Genomic DNA, 21267 nt, shown 5'->3' on the forward strand with positions numbered 1-21267 from the left:
TTATTCTTCAAGTAAAGGTATGTACAAGATCTGTATTATACTAAAGCTTCTTCTGTTCATCTGTAGAGTAATCATATTTTCCTTGCAACGTTCACCTTACTTAAATCTAAAACTTTATTTGTGTCGTTCTTCATTCCTTCAAATCAAATTGATTACTAATGTGGTCACTGTTGGAAGAGGTCCCATTACTGTCTTATTCTAAGAACAGTGAATCAGATTTATTATCATTGACATATGATGTAAAATTTGTTCCTTTGTGGCAGCAGTACAGAGCAAAGACATTGAAATCACTATAAATTACATAGATAAGTAGCAGAGGGAGAAAAAGGAAAATCGAGGTCGTGTGATAGATTTATGGGCTATTCAGAAATCTGATGGTGGAAGGGATTTGAACATGGGCCTTCAGGCTCCTGTAACTCCTCCCTGATAATAGTAACAAGAACAGGACATATTGTGGATTGTGAAGGTCCATAATGATGAATGCCACCTCCTCTTGAAGATACCCTCAATGGTGGGCAGGATTGTGCCCATGATAGAATTAGCTGATAACTCTCTGTAGCTTCCTGCAATCCATTAAATTCCATACCAGGCTGTGATGCAAACAGTTAAAATGCTCTCCACCTTACACCTATAGAAATTTGTATGAGTCTTTGGTGACATAGATAATCTCCCCAAGCTCCTAATGAAGTAGAGCCACTGTCACGACTTCTTCGTAATTTCATCGATATGTTGGGCCCATGATAGCACAGGGGCGGCGTGATAAAAAGCGTTAGCAAAGCACTATTACAGTGCCAGTAACCAGGGCACCCGTCTGTAAGGATTGTGTTCATTCTTATCGTGACCACGTGCATTTCCTGTGGGTGCTTTGGTTTCCATACATTTTCCAAAGATATTCAGGTCAGTGGGCATAATTGGGTAGCACGGCCACCTTTAGCCAGAAGGGCCTGTTACCGTGAGGTATCTCTAAATTCTAAACAAATGTTTTTAGAGCAGATTTTCTCCCTATACCTCAGTGAGGAACAAGGTTAATGATGTCTGCAGTGTTCACTGAAGTTTAAATCCTTCCATGCTAAGTTGGTGATACTTACTGCATTTTGCATTTTGCCATTCACTGTTGTATAAACCTGTTGTCAGTGCACTCTGTTCAGAAAGGGATAATTGGATTTCATTCTGTCTTACAGTGACCAATAAGTGGAGAGGCATGTGGTTTTAGAAAGACTGTCCACTCCAATATAGTGCAGGGTAACAACAATTGTTTGTGTATCGCATTGCAGGTTTGCATGTGAAATATGCCCTGTACTGAAACAGAAAGAATTTTCACTTGCTTGATGCACCTTAGCGAGTTGACTCCATCTCAGCAAGATGCTACCTGACTTGCTGAATTGCTCCAGCATTTTGTGTGGGATGCTCAGTTTTTCCAACATCTGCAGAATCTCTTGTGTTTTTGTAATGTTGATCTTCCAGGCATTGATTCTATAATCTCCATTTGCTACTTGCTAGGTGCCAAATTTCCCATTAAATGGACAGCACCAGAAGCCATTAACTTTGGATCATTTACAATCAAATCCGATGTGTGGTCCTTTGGAATCGTTCTCATGGAAACTATCACATATGGCCGAACTCCATATCCAGGTCTGTAGAGATCGTCATCCTTCCATGCTAAGCAGAACTGTAGTTTTGCTGCATGAACCTTGCCTCACTTCATACCTATCAAATGTGTACTCACTATATCTGTGGAGGTCAGTGTGAAATAGATGCATTTAATATTCATACTGCAGTGGTTAAATCCCCTGACTCAGGTACTTATTTAACATTGGACCAGAGCAGCACCGTAGAGAAGTGGTTAGCCCCAATGCTTTCCGATGCAATGGCTGTAAGATCAGGGATTAATTTCTGCTGGTGTCTTTAAGTAGATTCTGTTGAATCACTTGGGTTTCCTCCAGGTGCTCTGCAGTCCAAAAAGACAGACGAGTGAGGGATGGTGCAAGAAGGCTGCGAGTGAACTGCTGATTTTTCGGAGTGAAGGAAGTTTTTTACTACTCAGGTTAAAGAGAGGCGAGACTGCACAGGTGCGTGACATCAGCCAGTAGAGCACGAAAGTTTTGAAAAGAAGACCGCCATATCCAGCGGGCAGCGGAGTGAGAGGCAGCAGAGTGGTAGGGCTTTGGCTCAACGGGCTTAGGCAGTAACGGGATGAGGCGAGGTAGGAAGTATGTGTGTGAGGCCAGTTTTCTGTGCTTGGTGTCAAATGTGGTGGGTCCTGGAGTCTCCCAGCCTCCTGGACGGCCATATCTGCACCAGGTATGTCGAGCTGCAGCTCCTGAGGGACCGAGTTAGGGAAGTGGAGTTGCAACTCAATGACCTTTGCCTGGTCAGGGAGAACAAGGAGGTGATAGAAAGGAGTTACAGGCAGGTGGTCACACCAGGGGCCTCGGGAGATGGACAAATGGGTCACTGTCAGGAGCGGGAAGGGAAAGAGTCAGGTGCTAGAGAATACCCCTGTGGCTGTACCCATTGACAATAAGTACTCCTGTTTAAGTACTGTTTAGGCGACAGAAGGGGAGGGTAGGGAAGAGGAAGGCAGTAGTGATAGGGGACTCTATAGTTAGGGGGTCAGACAGGCGATTCTGTGGGCGCAGGTAAGAAACTTGGATGGTAGTTTGCCTCCCAGGTGCCAGGGTCTGGGATGTTTCGGATAGTGTCCAAGGTATCCTGTGGTGGGAGGGAGAACAGCCAGAGGTAATTGCTACCTATGACATAGGTAGGAAAAGGGACGAGGTCCTGAAAGAAGACTACAGGGAGTTAGGAAGGAAGCTAAGAAGCAGGACCGCAAAGGTAGTAATCTCAGGATTACTGCCTGTGCCATGCGACAGAGAGAATAGGAGGAGAATGAGTTGGAGGATAAATGTGTGGCTGAGGGATTGGAGCAGGGGGCAGGGATTCAGATTTCTGGATCATTGGGACCACTTTTGGGGCAGATGTGACCTGTGCAAAAAGGACGAGTTGCATTTGAATCCGGGGGGGACCAATATCCTGGTGGGGAGATTTGCTAAGGCTACTGGGGAGAGTTTAAACTAGAATTGTTGGGGGGTGGGAACCGGACTGAAGAGACTGGGGAAGAGGAAGTTACCTTACAAATAGAGAAAGCTTGTAGACAGTGCGAGAGGGATGATAGGCAGACGAATAGAGAAGGGACGCGCTCAGACCGAAGGTTTGAGATGTGTCTATTTTAATGCAAGGAGTGTTGTGAACAAAGTGGATGAGCTTAGAGCGTGGATCAGTACTTGGAGCTATGATGTGGTGGCCATTACAGAGACTTGGATGGCTCAGATACAGGATTGGTTACTTCAAGTGCCAGGTTTTAGATGTTTCAGAAAGGACAGAGAGGAGGCAAAAGAGGTGGGGGCATGGCACTGATCAGAGATAGTGTCAGGGCTGCAGAAAGGGTGGCCACCATGGAGGGATTGTCTACGGAGTCTCTGTGGGTGGAGGTTAGGAATAGGAAGGGGTCAATAGCTCTACTGGGTGTTTTTTATAGGCGGCCTAATAGTAACAGGGATATCGAGGAGCAAATAGGGAAACAGATCCTGGAAAGGTGTAATAATTAAAAAAAATTGTCGTGATGGGAGACTTTAATTTCAAAATATTAATTGGCATCTCCCTAGGGCAAGGGGTTTAGATGGGGTGGAGTTTGTTAGGTGGGTTCAGGAAGGTTTCTTGACACAGTGTGTAGATAAGCCTACAAGGGGAGAGGCTGTACTAGATTTGGTATCGGGAAATGAACCTGGTCAGGTGTCAGATCTCTCTGTGGGAGAGCATTTTGGGAATAGTGATCATAACTCTATCTCCTTTACAATTGCATTGGAGAGAGGTGAGAACAGACAAGTTAGAAAAGCGTTTAATTGGAGTAAGGGGAATTATGAGGCTATCAGGCAGGAAATTGGAGGTTTAAATTGTAAATAGATGTTCTCAGGGAAAAGTACGGAAGAAATGTGGCAAATGTTCATGGGATATTTGTGAAGAGTACTGTATAGGTACGTTCCAATGAGACAGGGAAGTTTAGGAACCATGGCGTACAAAGGCTGTAATAAATCTAGTCAAGATGAAAAGAACAGCTTACAAAAGGTTCAGAGAGCTAGGTAATGTTAGAGATCTGGAGATCTGGCTACTAGGAAGGAACTTAAGAAGGAAATTAGGAGAGCAAGAAGGGGCCATGAGAAGGACTTGGCGAACAGAATTAAGGAAAACCCCAAGTCATTCTACAAGTATGTGAAGAGCAAGAGGATAAGACGTGAACGCATAGAACTTATCAAGTGTGACAGTGGGAAAGTGTGTATAGAACTGGAGGAAATAGCAGAGGTACTTAATGAATACTTTACTTCAGTATTCACTGTGGAAAAGGATCTTGGTGATTGTCATGATGACTTGCAGCGGACTGAAAAGCTTGAGCATGTAGATATTAAGAAAGTGGATGTGCTGGAGCTTTTGGAAAGCATCGAATTGGATAAGTTGCTGGGACCGGACAAAATGTACCCCAGGCTATTGTGGGAAGCGAGGGAGGAGATTGCTGAGCCTCTGGCGATTATCTTTGCATCATCGATGGAGACAGGAAAGGTTCCAGAGGATTGGAGGGTTGTGGATATTGTTCCTTTATTCAAGAAAGGGAGTAGGGATAGCCTAGGAAATTATAGACCAGTGAGTCTTACTTCAGTGGTTGGTAAGTTGATGGAGAAGATCCTGAGAGGCAGGATTTATGAACATTTGGAGAGGTATAATATGATTAGGAGCAGTCCGCATGACCTTGTCAAGGGCAGGACGTGCCTTAGGAGCCTGATTGAATTTTTTGAGGATGTGACTAAATACATTAATGAAGGAAGAGCAATAGCTGTAGTTTATATGGATTTCAGCAAGACATTTGATAAGGTACCCCATGCAAGGCTCATTGAGAAAGTAAGGAGGCATGGGATCCAAGGGAACATTGCTTTGTGGATCCAGAACTGGCTTGCCACAGAAGGCAAAGAGTGGTTGTAGATGGGTCATATTCTGCATGGAGGTCGGTAACCAGTGGAGTGCCTCAGGGATCTGTTCTGGGACCCTTACTCTTAGTGATTTTTATAAATGGCCTAGATGAGAATGTGGAGGGATGGGTTAGTAAGATTGCTGATGACACAAAAGTTGGAGGTGTTATGGATAGTGTGGAGGGCTGTCAGAGATTACAGCAGGACACTGATGGGATGCAAAATTGGGCTGAGAAGTGGCAGATAGAGTTCAACTCAGATAAGTGTGAAGTAGTTCATTTTGGTAGGTCAAATATGATGGCAGAATATAGTATTAACAGTAAGAGTCTTGGCAGTGTTGAGGATCAGAGGGATCTTGGGGTCCGAGTCCATAGGACACTCAAAGCAGCTGCGCAGGTTGACTCTGCGGTTAGGAAGGCGTACGGTGTATTGGCCTTCATCAATCGTGGAATCGAATTTAGGAACCGAGAGGTAATGTTGCAGCTATATAGGACCCTGGTCAGATCCCACTTGGAGTACTGTGCTCAGTTCTGGACAGGAAGGATGTGGAAACCATAGAAAGGGTGGATAGGAGATTTACAAGGACGTTGCCTGGATTGGGGAGCATGCCTTATGAGAATAGGTTGAGTGAACTCGGCCTTTTCTCCTTGGAGTGATGGAGGATGAGAGGTGACCTGATAGAGATGTATAAGATGATGAGAGGCATTGTTCATGTGGATAGTCAGAGGCTTTTTCCCAGGGCTGAAATGGTTGCCACAAGGGGACACAGGTTTAAGGTGCTGGGGAGTAAGTACAGAGGACATGTCAGGGGTAAGTTTTTTACTCAGAGAATGGTGAGTGTGTGGAATGGGCTGCAGCAACAGTGGTGGAGGCGGGTACAATAGGATCTTTTAAGAGGCTTTTAGATAGGTACATGGAGCTTAGTAAAATAGTGGGCTATAGGTAAGCCTAGTAAATTCTAAGGTAGGGACATGTTTGGCACAACTTTGTGGGCTGAAGGGCCTGTATTGTGCTGTAGGTTTTCTATGTTTCTAATGGGGCTGCAAGCATGGTGACACTTGCAGGTTGTCCTCAGCACATCCCTAACACAAGTAGCACATCTCAATGTATGTTCCAATGTACATGTGAGAAATAAAGATAATCTCCCTTATCTACCTAGCCATCTATCTCTCCCCCTTTCTCCCCCTCTGTACCCTTGTCCCCATTCTCCCCCTCCCCTCCAACTCTCTCCCCCCAGTCTCTCCATCTCCCCCTCTCTCCCCTCTCCCCCTCCCTCTCCCTCTCCATTCATTCATTCATCCTGGATGACTTGATCTTCTGCACTTGAAATTAACTATGTGGAAAAACTGCCTCTTGTTAACCCTCAAAGTCCATTTCTTATCACATCCACAATAAACATATGCATCATATTAACCCTCAAAGTCCATTCATTGTCACATCCACAATACACATATGCATCACATTAACCCTCAAAGTCTGTTCATTGTCACATCCACAATACACATATGTATCACGTTAACCCTCAAAGTCCATTCATTGTCATATCCACAAGACACATATACATCACATTAACCCTCAAAGTCCGCTCATTGTCATATCCACAAGACACATATGCATCACATTAACCCTCAAACCCCATTTATTGTCACATCCACAAGTGCACATATGCATCACATTAACCCTCAAAGTCCATTCATTGGCATATCCACAAGTACACATATGCATCACATTAACCCCCAAAGTCCATTCATTGTCACATCCACAATACACATATGCATCACATTAACTCTCCAAATGTAGGATGAGTACCATGTTGTGCATTGTCTTGTTAACATACAGCTAGTGACTAATACTTGCACTTAATTCACTCAATCTGACTATTAGTAGCAAACATGCAGTTAATTATTCAAAGTCCTCAGAAATGTCTTCCAATCATTTCCTAAATTCATGCTCTAGTTAATAAGTGAGTTGGGGAAATGTGCTAAAGTTTGAAAGAGATGTGGTGAAAGACTACATTGAAGTACAATGAAATAAATTTAAGCACTTAGTTACATTTGCTTTATTTAAAGGAATGTCAAACCCGGATGTGATCCGCTCACTAGAACATGGCTATCGAATGCCACGTCCAGATATGTGCCCCGTAGAGCTGTATGACATTATGATGAAGTGCTGGAAGAACAAAGCAGAGGAACGTCCCACTTTTGAGTACTTGCAGAGCGTTCTTGAAGACTTCTTTACAGCAACAGAGAGCCAGTACCAGCAGCAGCCATAATGAAGTGCCGATATGAACACAATTGAACAATGCAAAAAAAGTAACTCAAAACATCCGTTTTTAGTTTTGACTCATTAAGATCTGCACTTGCATTTTTGCACCACATCCAAAGAATGAATCATTTTTAACATTATTAACTGTAGTCAATGTGTTTTCAATGTTAAATATTTTCAATGACATTTTTTAATGTGTAGTAACAAATATTCTAAAAAATCTTTTAAAAATCGTCAGTTCTTGGAAGGCTGAACAAAAGGTTTATTTTTGCTGAAATAATGTTTAAAATAATATTGGTACTGTATATTCATTGTCATCACAATTTATTTTTTATTGTGCACTATTTTTATACTGAAGGCAGTACTCCCATGTCAGATTCTTGGCTATAGTCCCTTAGGCAACTATATCGATTAGATATTTCATAAATAGAAAAATAATTGAATTATTTCCGAACCACATAAGGATCTCATAACATGGAGTGTTTCTTTAACATACATAGTTGTTGTAGTCACCTACACAGTGATTATAGGAAATAACTTAATCTATTTGTAAAAATCTTGAATCATATATTCCCAAAATCTGTAGAGTATAGAGAGTTGCTTAAAAAATAACAGAAGCATTTGATGATCACAAATATTTTCAAAAAACCATAAGACATAGGAGCAAATTTAGGCCATTCATTGCATCGAGTCTGCTCGGCCATAGGATCATGGCTGATTTATTTTCCCTCTCAGCCCCATTCTCCTGCCTTCTCCTCATAACTGTTAATGTCCTTACAAATCAAGAACCTGTCAATCTCCACTTTGAATATACCCAATGTTTTAAATATTCCCTATGTACCTATATACGTATATCTATCAGCAGATCAACTAGCCTGTGGAAGGACAAGAGTTAACAATAAAGGTCCAAGAATGTGCATCTGATCATCTGAATGTTTCCAGCATTCTGTTTTTTTTTTGGTTTCAGATTTCCAGCATCTGCAGTATTTTTGATTTTGGTCCATATTACCATTCTGCTCATCAGCATTGTGAGGCTTCCATAAAAGAATGTTTAGCTTTAGACCAAAAAAACGACAGAAGTAGAATTAGGCCATTTGGCCAATTGAGTCTGTTCCATTATTTGATCATGGCTAATTTATTTTCCCTCGCAACCCAATTCTCCTATGTTCTCCCAGCATCCTGTGACACCCTTACTAATCAAGAACCTATCAACCTCTACTTTAAATATACCCATTGACTTGCCTTCCACAGATTAACACCCTCTGGCTAAAAAGAAATTTCTCCTTATTTCTGTTCTAAAAGGTCATCCTTCCATTCTGAGGCTGTGCCCTCTGGTCTCAGACTCTTCCATTATTAGCAACATCTTCTCCAAGCCCACTCTATCCAGGCCTTTCTGTATTCAGTAGGTTTCAATGAGATTTCCCCTCATTCTTGTAAACTCCAGTGAATACAGGCCATCAAACACTCCTTGTATGTGAATTCTTGCATTCTTGTAAACCTCCTCTGGGCACACTCCAATGGCAGCACATCATTTTTTTTTTACATGAAGGCCAAAACTGTTAATATACTCCAAATGTGGTTTCCCCAATGCCTTATAAAGCCTTATAAGGCATTACATCCTTATAAAATGTTACATCCTTGCTTTTATATGCTAGTCCTGATTAAATGACTGTTAGCATCACATTTGCCTTCCTTACAACTGACTTAACCTGCAAGTTAACCTTTAGGAAATCCTGCACCAGGACTTCCAAATCCCTTTGCACCTCCAATTTCTGAATTCTCTCCCCATTTAGAAAATAGTCTAAGCCTTTATTCCTTCTACCAAAGTACATGACCATATGCTTCCCTATACTATATTCCATTTGTCAGCTCTCTGCCCATTCTCCAAATCCGTTTAAGTCCTTCTGCAGACTTCTACTTTCTCAACACTATCTATGGCTTTACCTATCTTGCTCACAAAGCCATTAATTCTGTCATCTGTCATTCTGTAATATATAACATAAATATTTGTAGACCCAACACTGACCATTGCAGAACACCACCTGTCACCGGGAGCCAACCAGAAAAGGCCCGCTTGATTTCCACTCTTTGCCTTCTGCCACTCAGCCACTCTTCTATCCATGTTAGTATCTATTCTGTAATGCCATGGGATCTTATCTTGTTAAGCAGCCTCAAGTATGACACCTTGTCAGAGGCTTTCTGAAAATCCAAGTAAACAACATCCACTGATTCTTCTTTGTCTATCCAGCCTGTTACTTCCTCAAGAATCCAACAGATTTGTCAGGCAGATTTCCCCTTAAGGAAAGCATGCTGAATTTGTATCATATGCCACCAAGTACCCTAAAACTCCATCCTTAATAATAGACTCTAACTTTTGTGCCAACCAATGAATTTAGGCTAACTGGCCTGTAGTTTCCTGTCTTTTGCCTCTCTCCGTTCTTAAATAGCGCAGTGACACTTGCAGCTTTCCAGACTTCCAGAGCTCTTCCAGAAATGACTCTTGAAAGATCTTTAATAATGCCTCTACAATCTCTTCATCTATTTCTTTCAGAACCCTGGGGTGTAGTCCATCTGGTCCATGTGACCTATTTATCTTAGACCGTTCAGCTTCCCAAGCACCTTCTCCTCAGTAACAGCAACTATGCTCATTTCCAATCCCTAACATTCTCAAATTTCTGACATACTGCTGGTGTCTTCTTTAGTGAATACTGACAGAAAATACACATTCACTCATCCATCATTTCTTTGCTCCCCGTTAGTACCCCTCCAGCATCATTTTCTAACTGTTGATATCCAGTCTTGCCTCTCTTATATATCTGAAAAAACTTCTCGTGTTCTCTTGAACATTATTGGTTAGCTTATCTTGATATTCATTTTTTTCTCTCCTTTTTTAATTGTCTTCTGCTCGTATTTAAAAGCTCACAATCCTCTAGCTTCCAACTAGTTTTTGCTATATTGTATGCTATTTTTGCTGTCTTTGAACTGCCTCATCAGACATGATTGCCTTGTTCTTCCTTTAGAATGCTTCACTTTCCTTGAGATGAAATGTTCATGTGTCTTCTGAATTATTCCCTGAAACTCCAGCCATTGTTACTCTACCATTATTTCTTCTACTGTCCCTTTCCAATCAACTTTGGCCAGCTCATCTCTTGTGCCTCTGTAGTTACCTTTGCTCAACAGTAATACTGATATATTCAATCTTAGCTTCTCCCTCTCAAACTACAGGGTGAATTTTACCATATTATGAACACTGACTCCTAAGGGTTCCTTTGCCTTACGGTCCTTAATCAAATCTGGTACATTATACAACACCCAATCTAGAGTTGCCTTTTCCCAAATGGGCTAGACCACAAGCTGCTTGAAAAAGCCATCTCATAGGCATTCTACAAATTCCTTCACTTGCAGTCCAATATCAACCTGATTTTCCCAATCTCCCTGCATATTGAAATCCCCTGATACCATTGTAACATTGCCCTTTTTACATGCCTTTTCTATCTCCCATTTTAATTCATACATCACATCCTGGCTACTATTTTCAGGCCTGTAATAACTCCCAGCAGGGTCTTTTTACCCTTGCAGTTTCTTAACTCTACTCACAAGAATTCTACATCTTCCGATCCTATGTCACTTCTTTCCAGAGACCATTTCATTTTATACCAACAGTGCCATGCCACCCCTTCTAACTACCTGCCTGTCTTTTCAATGTGATATTTATCCGTGGATATTTTGCTCCCAGCTGAGATCTTCCTTCAACCACTATTCTGTGAAATCCACAATGTCAGACTTAACAACTTCTAGCTGTGGCACAAGCTTATCTACTTTATTTTGTGTACTGTGTGCATTGACATATGACATTTTCATTCTAGTAATCACCACCCTTCGTCTCAATTTTGTTTCTATGATGCCTAAAGGTAAATTCTTATCCTTTTCTGAAATCTCTCTTATTCTTTATTCTAGAGACTTTAGTATCCTCGCCTCCACTGTCTTTCCCTTTTTATCCATACTTCTCCAAGCTATTGAACCTATCCCCTACTAATTAGCTTAAAGCCCAATCTACAGCCCAAGTTACGTGATTTACCAGGACCCTGGTTCCAGAATGGTTCAAATGGAGTCTGATCCATTGGAACAACTCCCTCTTTAAGGGAGCTGTTCCAATGGGTTTGGCTCCACCTGAATCCCCAATAAGGTTATGACAACTAATGGAATATCTGCCAATTCCTCTTGTGTGAAGTTAACAATGCTAAGAAGGTAAGCTCAGGTAAATTCAGAATACTGAGCACTAAAGTGTTCAGCAACCAATTTCTGAAAAATTGATGCTCTTAGCCCAAAGCTAAGGCCTGTCAAAACAGAAGGCACCAGGTTGATTTGGCTGGAGGTTAGAGTATTTGTTCTGTTGGAATATAAATAAGCAAGCCCACAGTCCAAACTAAATGCAGAATGTGCAGTTTAAAGTGTGAATTACTGGAAAAACATTCATTTTTCAGCAATGGGAACTGTACCTGCTGCAAATCTGAAGCTGCTGGAAATCCGAGCAACACACACAAAACGCAGGAGTAACAGAGCATCTGTGCAAAAATAAAAGTACCCTACTGCTGAAGGGTTTTGGCCCGAAATGTCGACTGTACTTTTTTTCCATGGATGCTGCCTGGCCTGCTGAGTTCCTCCAGCATTTTGTGTGTGTTGCAGGGTAGTCCAGCAGGATTGCCTTTGAAGCAGAAGGACTGTTCCGGAAATTGGGCAGCTTGACACAGAAAGAGATTGCTACTGCAGCCAAACTAGTGAAGTAATGCAAATCTATAATTTTTTTTAAAGAGCGTGAATTTTATTGGCCTCTTTTATTGTTAGAATATATTTGTTTTTAAGTTTTTTAATCAGGTGTGTATGTTTTGGGAATAATTTATAGCGATGAACGTACTAGGTGTCATTTGTGCGCATTGTAGCTTTGCTTAGTATGGATTAGAGTATGCAGATGCTTTAAGGTTTATAAACTGCATTTATTTTTCACTTGGCTTGAAAGCATGAAATTATAATTCCAAAAATACATAATGTATATTTCAATGAAGGCTTGAAGTGTGAAATAAAGTGCCTTAATCTCAATATTACTTGTTCTGAAATTTAACAAATCAAAAATGTGGAATTAATAGTAATTCTATGTACTGAAGTGTACAAATTTACATCTGATCTTTATAAACATTTTCATAGCCGTCTTCATTTTTAGAGTGGACATATCAGCAATATTTTCTTGTTTGAACTTCTAAGTTTACCCTTCCATCAGCAAATACAATGGCCAGCAATCCCAACAAAAAGCAAAAGAGAATCCAGGCTCGTATTTCCCCATTGTCCCAGGAAACTCATTGTAAGGCCATAAGACGGTAACATATCTGAGCACAATTAGGCCATTTGGCTCTTTGAGTCTGCTCCACTGCTTCATTTCTCTCTCAGCCCCTCTCCCCAAAACCCTTCATGCTCTAACTAAACAAGAATCTATCAACTTCTGGCTCTCTGGCTTAAGAAATAACTCCTCATCTCCATTCTAAGTGGACGTCCCTCTATGTCCTCTGGTCCTAAACTCCCCCAGTACAGGAAACATTCTCCCCATATCCATACTCGATAGGATTCAATGAGATCACCCGTCATTCTTCTGAGTTCCCGTGAGTACAGGCCTAGAGCCATCAACTTTCCTCATATAATAAGCCTTTCAATCTCGGAATCATTTTTGTGAACTTCCTTTGAACTTCTTTCCAATGTCAGCACATCCTTTCTTAAACAAGGGGCCCAAAACTGTTCGCATTACTCCAAGTGTGGCCTCACCAGTGCCTTCTCTAGTCTTCTCAAAATGAATGCAGACTGTATATGTGCCTTCCTCAACTCTGACTCAACCTGCAAATTAACCTTTAGGGAATCCTCCACAAGGATTCCTAAGTCCCTTTGCACCTCAGAGTTTTGAATTTTCTCTCTATTTAGAAAATAGGCTATGCTTTTATTTCTTCTACCAAAGTGCATGACCATACAATTCCCCAAATTTTATTCCATCTGCCACTTCTTTTCTCATTCTCCTAATCTGTCCAAGTCTTTCTGTGGCCACTCTACTTCCCAAAAGCTACCTGCCTCTCCAACCATCTTCGTACCATCAGCAAACTTGGCCACAAAGTTATTAATTCCATCAATCAAATCATTGATATATAATGTAAAAAGAAGCAGTCCCAAAACAGATCCCCATGAAACACCACTGGTCACTGGCAGCCAGCTAGAAAAGCCTCCCCTTACTCTTACTCTTTGCCTCCTGTTGAGCAGCCAATGCTCTATCCATGCTGGTATCTTTCCTGTAATACCATGGGCTCTTAACTTGCTCAGTAGTCTCCTGTGAGGCACCTTGTCAAAATACAAGTACACAACATCTGCTGATTCTCCTTTGTCTATCCCCCTTGATATTAAAGAATTCCAACAGATTTGTCAGGCATGATTTTTCCTTAAGGAAACCATGCTGTCTTCAGCCTATTTTATCATCTGCCTCCAAGAACCCCAAAAACTCATCTTAATAATCAACACCCAACATCTTCCCAACCTCTGAGGTCAGACTAACTACTCTATAAATTCCTTTCTTCTGCCTCTCTCCCTTCTTGAAAAATAGAGTGCCATTTCCAATTTTCCAGTCCTCCAAAACCATGCCAGAATGTATCGATTCTTGAAAGATCATTACTAATGCTTCCTCAATCTCTTCAGTCACCTCTTTCAGAACCCTGGGGTAAAGACTAAGTGCTCCAGGTGATTTATCTACCTTCAGTTTCCCAAGCACCTTCCCCTACTCTTCTCCTCACTTTCTACTGCCCCCTAGTATACTTAAACTTCCAGCCTAATGCAAGTGGCTTCCACAATGAAGACTGATGCAAAATGCTTATTCAGTTCATCCGCTATTTCATTGTTCCCCATTACTACCTCTCTGGCATCATTTTCCAGTGATCTGATATCTATTCCTGCCTCTCTCCATTATTCTTTATATATCTGAAGAACCTTTTGGCATCCTCTTTAATATTATTGATTAACTGACCTTTGTATTCCATCTATTCCTTCTTTTTGACTTTTTTAGTTGCCTCTGTTGGTTTATAAAAGCTTCCCATTATTTTCTCCAACTTCCCATTATTTTTTGCTCTATTATATATCCTCTCTGGCTTTTATGTTGGCTTTAACTTCCCTTGTCAGCCATGGTTGTATCATCCTGCCTTTAGAATACTTCTTCTTTGGGATGTATCTATCCTGCACCTTCCAAATTGCTCCCAAGGAACTCCTACCATTGCTGCTCTGCCATCATCCCCACTGGCATCCCCTTCCAATCAACTTTTCCCAGCTCCTCTCTCTCTCATTCCTCTGGAATTCCCTTTACTCTACTAACCTTACTCAACTGGACTTTAGTTTTTCTCTCTTTCTAGTTGCAGGGTGAATTCTATCATATTATGATCACTACCTCCTAAGGGTTACTTAACCTTAAGCACTTTAATCAATTCCAGTTTATTACAAAACACCCAGTCTATATTTGCTGATCCTTTAGTGGGGTCAACCATGTTCTGCTCCAAAAAGCCATCTTGAATTCATTCTACAAACACCCCCTCCTGGAATACAGCATCAACCTGATTTTCCCAGTCTTCCCATAACGTGTTGCCGCATGGTCAAGTGGTTAAGGCATTGGTCTAGTGATCTGAAGGTTGCTAGTTCGAGCCTCAGCTTAGGCAGCGTGTTGTGTCCTTGAGCAAGACACTTAACAACACATTGCTCTGCAATGACACCAAGCTGTATTGGCCCTTGCTCTTCCCTTGGACAACATTGGTGGCATGGAGAGGGGAGACTTGCAGCATGGACAACTGCCGGTCTCCCATACAGGCCTGTGCCCTGGAAATTTTCCAAGGCACAAATCCATGGTCTCTCGAGACTAATGGATGCCTATTACCTGCATAATGAAAACCCCATGACTATTGTAACTTTGCCCTTTCAATGTGTATTTTCTATATCCTGTTGTAATTTATGGCCCACAACTTTGGCTGCTGTTCAGGGGTCTGTATATGCATCCCATCAGGGTCTTTTCACTCTTGCAGTTTCCACAACAATTCTACACCTTATGATCCTAAGTCAACTCATTCTATTTCATATACAACACCACCCCCTCTGCCTGTCCTACCAAAACAAACCGTATCCTTGGCTCTCAGCTATAATCTTCTTTCAGCCATGTTTCAGTGATGCCTACACCATCATACCTGCCAATCTGGAACTATGTTGCAAGTTCATCTACCTTATTCCATATACTACGTGCATTCAAATATAGCACTTTCAGTCCCCTATTCATTACTCTTTTTGATTTTGCCCCTTTTACATTGCAGTTCATCTCTTTGACTGCCTCTCCTTGCTAGGAGTCTCAGTACACACTGTCTCCGTTTGTAAGCCAAATGCTATCACACCACAATACTCAGCCCTATCACTCCGGGTCCCATCCCACTGCCAGATTAGTTTTAACCCTCCTGAAAAGTTCTAGCAAACCCGCCCGCAAGGATATTGGTCCCCTTGGGTTCATGCGTAACCTATCCCTTTTGTGCAGGTTGTACCTTCTCCAAAAGAGATCCCAATGATCCAGAACCCTGAAGCTCTGCCCCCTGTATCAGTTCCTCAGCCAGGCATTTATCCGCCAAGTCACCCAATTCTTACCATCACTGGCAATTGGCACAGGCAGTAATCCAGAGATTTCTACCCAGGAGGTCCTCTGATTGCTACCCAGAAGGACCTGCTTTTCAGCTTTCTACCTAGTTCCCCAAAAAATCTCTTCAAGACCTCCTCACCTTTCCTTCTTAGGTCATTGGTGCCAATACGTACCAAGATTTCGGGCTGCTAACACCCACCCCCTTGGAATGTCATGGACCCGATCCGAAACATCCCTTTACCCTGGCATCTGGGAGGCAACATACCATCCAGGTATCTCTATTCCTCTGACTATGGAATCTCCTACCACTACTGCAGTCCTCTTCACCTCTCTTCTCTTCTGAGCCACAGCACCAGCCTCAGTGCCAGAGACCCAGTCACTGTGGTTCCCTCCTGGTGGGTAGTCCACCTCAACAGTATCTAAAACGGCATAGTTATTAATGAGAGGAATGCCCACAGGTGTACTCTGTTCTTGCTCCCCATTTCCCTTTCTTCTCCTGACAGTCACACAGTTACCATTCTCCTGTAACTTAGGCGAGACTATCTCCCATCTATCATTTCCTCAGTCTCCCACGTGAGGTGAAGGTCATCAAGCTGCAGCTCTAGTTTCTTAATGGGTTCTCTGAGGAGCTGCAGTTCGATGCTCCTGGTACAGATGTAGTTATCCGGGTGGCCGAAGGTCTCCCAGAATTTCTGCATCTCTCATAAAGAAGGCAACACAGCTCTTGGAGCAGTTTTCTCTGCACTAACTCTGCCCTAACAGGTAAGGAATGAACAATAAAGAAGAAGAAAAAACTTACCAGATACTTAACTCACCCAAGCCTTATAAATCCCAAGGTCTGAGAATTAAATATTTCTTCTTTGTGAAACACAAAGTCGAAGGATTAGTGAGAATTGTCCATCCTGTGTACCTGACCTATTCATTACTTCCTCCGATCTTTCAGTTTTAATACAGGATATTAGTTGCTTTAGACCTTGGAAATCAATAGAATTCCAAAAGCAAAATGTGATGTCTTCGAGATTCAAGTCTATTTAGTGTCATTATCATCAGAAAGATTGTTACTCCAGATCCAAAGCAACATTAAAAAACACAATAAATAAAAAATAAAGGCAATCCTATAAAACATAATGTAACTAACTGTAGACTGGTGTATATACATACAATTAGCATATATACATAGACTGATTACATGTACATAAACTAATGCTAGGTGCAGGAGTACCTAAACATAAGATGAATCTGACAGGAAATGATAAAATGACAGTGATTCTTGGTAAGAGAAATTCTTGTTGGCAGCAGCCTGACATATGAAAACACAGGACATTAACTGTGTCAGTGTAGGTATGAGATGTGGGGTGTAAGCGTGAAGTGGCAGTGCTGAAGGGCTGTGGAGATGAATGGCTGATGTGGATGTAGTGGTGGTTGTGAGTGTGGTGGGGTGGGTTAATAGGTGGCTGTATTGATCAGCCTGATGGCTTGGGCTAAGTAACCTGACGTCGTCAATTTTCAAAACAAAATAGCATTTAAAACATGTCTTTTTAATTTTCTGGTATAAACATGATAGCTAAAAAAAATGCTCCATTCTCAGATCAGCATTTTGAAATACCTGTTCAGAAAAAAATCCTTAGCTCTTTGAGCTCTTACAGAAGCAGAAAACACTGGAAAAATTGTACACTTCTATGAATGTTTCTTAATCTGATTTTAAATTATCGGTAAAGCACATACTGAAATTGAGTACTGTGGTAGCAAAGTTTTCCAATTGCAATTTTGGACCGTACTTTACCTGTCCCAATCACAATGGGTTAAAACAATATGATTTGGAAAGAGTTGAAGACCCCTGGTTTCAACACTGAATCAGGCAGAATGAGGAAACACAAAATCAACAGTGCCCATCAGGATAAGGATGTGAAAATCATTCATGGTCTCTTTTTTGTTTATCCAGTGATATTCCAACCTTGTTAGTTTTGTGCAAGTGAGGATTAGCTGGGGATGAGATTTCACAAATAGTCATAAGATGTCCATCAGCTGATAGAAGAGAAAACGATTAAAATATCACATCAAAAGATACATAAACTGTTTTGATGAAAGCCATTGGTCTGAAATAGTAACACTATTTCTCCTTCCAAGATGCTGCCTGACCTGCTGAGTGTTTCCAAAATTGCCATTTTCATATTGTTAAGAAAGCGTATGGTGTGATGGATTTCATCAACCATGGGATTGAGTTCAAGAGCCGTGAGGTAATATAACAGCTCTGTAAGACCTTAGTCAGACCCCACAGAGTACTGTCTTTAGTTCTGGTCACCTCATTACAGGAAGTAAGGTGGAGGATAAATGCGTGGCTGAGTGATCGGAAAAGTTGGCAGGGATTCTGATTTCCAGATCATTGGAACCTCTTTTGGGGCAGGTGTGACCTGTACAAAAAGGATGGATTGCACTTGACTCTGAGGTGGAACCAATATCCTGGTGGGGAGGTTTGTTAAGGCTATTGGGGAGAGTTTAAACAAGAATTGCTGGGGGGTGGCAACCAAACTAAAGAGATGAAGGAAGGGGCTGATGGCTCACAAATAGAGAAAGCTTGGAGAGTGCAAGAGGGAGGATAGGCAGATGATAGAGAAGGGATGTGCTCAGACTGATGGTTTGAGATGTGTCTATTTTAATGAAAGAAATGTCATGAACCAAGCAGATGAACTTAGAGTGTGGATCAGTACTTGAAGCTGTGAAGATGTGGCCATTACAGAGACTTGGATGACTCAGGGACAGGAATAGCTACATAGAGTGCCAGGCTTTAGATGTATCAGAAAGGACAGGGAGGGAGGCAAAAGAGGTGGGAGCGTAGCACTGCTGATCAGAGATTGTGTCATGGCTGCAGAGGATTGTTTATTGAGTCTCTATGGGTGGAAGTCAGAAACGGGAAGGGGGCAATAACTCTACTGGGTGTTTTTTATAGACCACCCAATAGTAACAGGGACATCGAGGAACAGATAGGGAGACAATTCTGGAAAGGTGTAATAATAACAGGGTTGTCGTGGTGGGAGATTTTAATGTCCCAAATATCGATTGGCAAGGGATTTAAATAGGGTGGAGTTTGTTAACTGTGTTCAGGAAGGTTTCCTGTCACAATATGTAGATAAGCCTACAAGAGGAGAGGCTGTACTTGATCTGGTATGGGGAAATGAACCTGGTCAGGTGTCAGGTCTCTCAGTGGGAAAGCATTTTGGAGATAGTGATCACAATTCTATCTCTTTTACCATGGTGTTGGAAAGGGATAGGAACAGACAAGTTAAGAAAGTATTTGTAGCTCTCGCTTCAGCTAGTGGCTTAATATAGAGGGTGATAGCCCCCGGCCCAGCCATACTTAAGAAATCTCGTTTGGGTGGATGCTGCGTGATGTGTCCCCTGTTACAAATCAGTACCCCAAAATAACAAACAGTACTCAATATGTGATTAAGTGATTGAGCTTTCTAATTCTTATTTTGACTATATGGTAAGTAAAGAAAACAAAAAAAAAGAAAAAGGGCCCACTTTCATGAAACAATCCATTGCGCAATGTTGGAGCTCCCTGATAAACCGGTCGTCCACCATCAACCTCCTCCGATTGTCGAGGATCTTCAGACCCTTGTTCCAAGTCCAGGCCGTCCAGCGGTCTACCAACTCTCCATTCGCGTCGTCTCTCCTGATCTCTTCCCCAGCAAAAGACTGCAAAAATCTCTCTTCCAGACTTACAAGAAAGAACAACATTTCTCTCATTAGATAGCCCCAGCATTCTAAACACCATTATCTCTAGTCATAACTCAAACATTGCTGCCACAGAGAAACCATTACATTAGCAGTGAAGCCTTACAGCACGTCACACATTTAATTGGAGTCAGGAGAAATATGAAGCTATGAGGCAGGAACTTGGAAGCATAAATTGGGAACAGATGTTCTCAAGGAAATGTATGGCAGAAATGTGGCAGAAGTTCAGGGGATACTTGTGTGGTGTTCTACATAGGTATGTTCCAATGAGACAGGGAAAGGATGGTAGGGTGCATGAACCTGTTGAAAATCTAGTCAAGAAGAAAGAAAAGCTTACAAAAAGCTCAAAAATACTAGGTAATGATAGAGATCTAGAAAATTATAAGGCTAGCAGGAAAGAGCTTAAGAATGAAATTAGGAGAGCTAGAAGTACCCATGAGAAGGCCATGAGAAGCAGAATTAAAGAAAACCCCAAGGCATTCTACAGGCATGTGAAGAGCAAGAGGATAAGATGTGAAAGAATAGAACCTATCAAGTGTGACAGTGGGAAAGTATGTATGGAACCAGAGGAAATAGCAGAGGTACTTAATGAATGTTTTGCTTCAGCATTCATTACGGAAAAGGGTCTTGGCGATTGTAGGAATGATTTACAGCGGATTGAAAAGCTTGAGGATATAGATATTAAGAAAGATGATGTGCTGGAACTTTTGGAAAGTATCAAGTTGGATAATTCTCCGGGACAGACACCCCCCAGGCTACTGTGGGAGGCGAGGGAGGAGATTGCTGAGCCTCTGGTGATGATCTTTGCATCAATGGGGACGGGAGAGGTTCTGGAGGATTGGAGGGTTGTGGATGTTGTTCCCTTATTCAAGAAGGGGAGTAGAGATAGCCCAGGAAACTATAGACCAGTGAGTCTTACTTCAGTTGTTGGTAAATTGATGAAAAAGATCCTGAGAGGCAGAATTTATGAACATTTGGAGAAGCATAATGTGATTAGGAATAGTCAGCAGGGCTTTGTCAAAGGCAGGTCGTGCCTTACAAGCCTGATTGAATTTTTTGAGGATGTGACTAAACATGTTGATAAAGGTAGAGCAGTTGGTGTAGTGTATATGGATTTCAGCAAAGCATTTGATAAGGTGCTCCATGCAAGGCTTATTGAGAAGGTAAGGAGGACCAGTGGTGTGCCTCAGGGATATGTTCTGGGACCCCTTCTCTTTGTGATTTTTATAAATGATCTGAATGAGGAAGTGGATGGATGGGATAGTAAATTTCCTGATGTCACAAAGGTTGGGGATGGTGTGGATAGTGTGGAGGGCTGTCAGAGTTTACAACGGGACATCGATAGGATGCAAAACTGGGCTGAGTAGTTTCAGATGGAGTTCTACCCAAATAAGTGTGAGGTAGTTCATTTTGGTAGGTCAAATGTGATGGCAGAATATAGTATTAGTGGTAAGACTCTTGGCAGTGTGGAGGATCAGAGGGATCTTGGGGTCCAAGTCCATAGGACACTCTAAGCTGCTTCGCAGGTTAAGAAGGCATACAGTGCATTGGCCTTCATCAGCCGTG

At 41.9% G+C, this 21267-nt stretch overlaps 1 protein-coding gene across 2 annotated transcripts in view; it reads left to right on the forward strand.

Annotated features, from left to right (window-relative positions):
* The window catches only part of LOC132399847 (tyrosine-protein kinase HCK-like), a 154490-nt gene extending 142110 nt beyond the window's left edge, over positions 1-12380 (forward strand). For both annotated transcript variants that reach the window (XM_059980673.1, XM_059980672.1), the window contains exons 12-13: positions 1501-1632; positions 7088-12380. In XM_059980673.1, coding sequence (XP_059836656.1) covers positions 1501-1632; positions 7088-7290 — 335 coding nt within the window. In that variant the 3' untranslated portion in view covers positions 7291-12380. The remainder of the gene's footprint in view (positions 1-1500; positions 1633-7087) is intronic.
* The last annotated feature ends 8887 nt before the right edge of the window (positions 12381-21267 follow it).

The sequence above is a fragment of the Hypanus sabinus genome, chromosome 9, assembly GCF_030144855.1.
Source record: "Hypanus sabinus isolate sHypSab1 chromosome 9, sHypSab1.hap1, whole genome shotgun sequence".
Classification (NCBI taxonomy): Eukaryota; Metazoa; Chordata; class Chondrichthyes; order Myliobatiformes; family Dasyatidae; genus Hypanus; species Hypanus sabinus.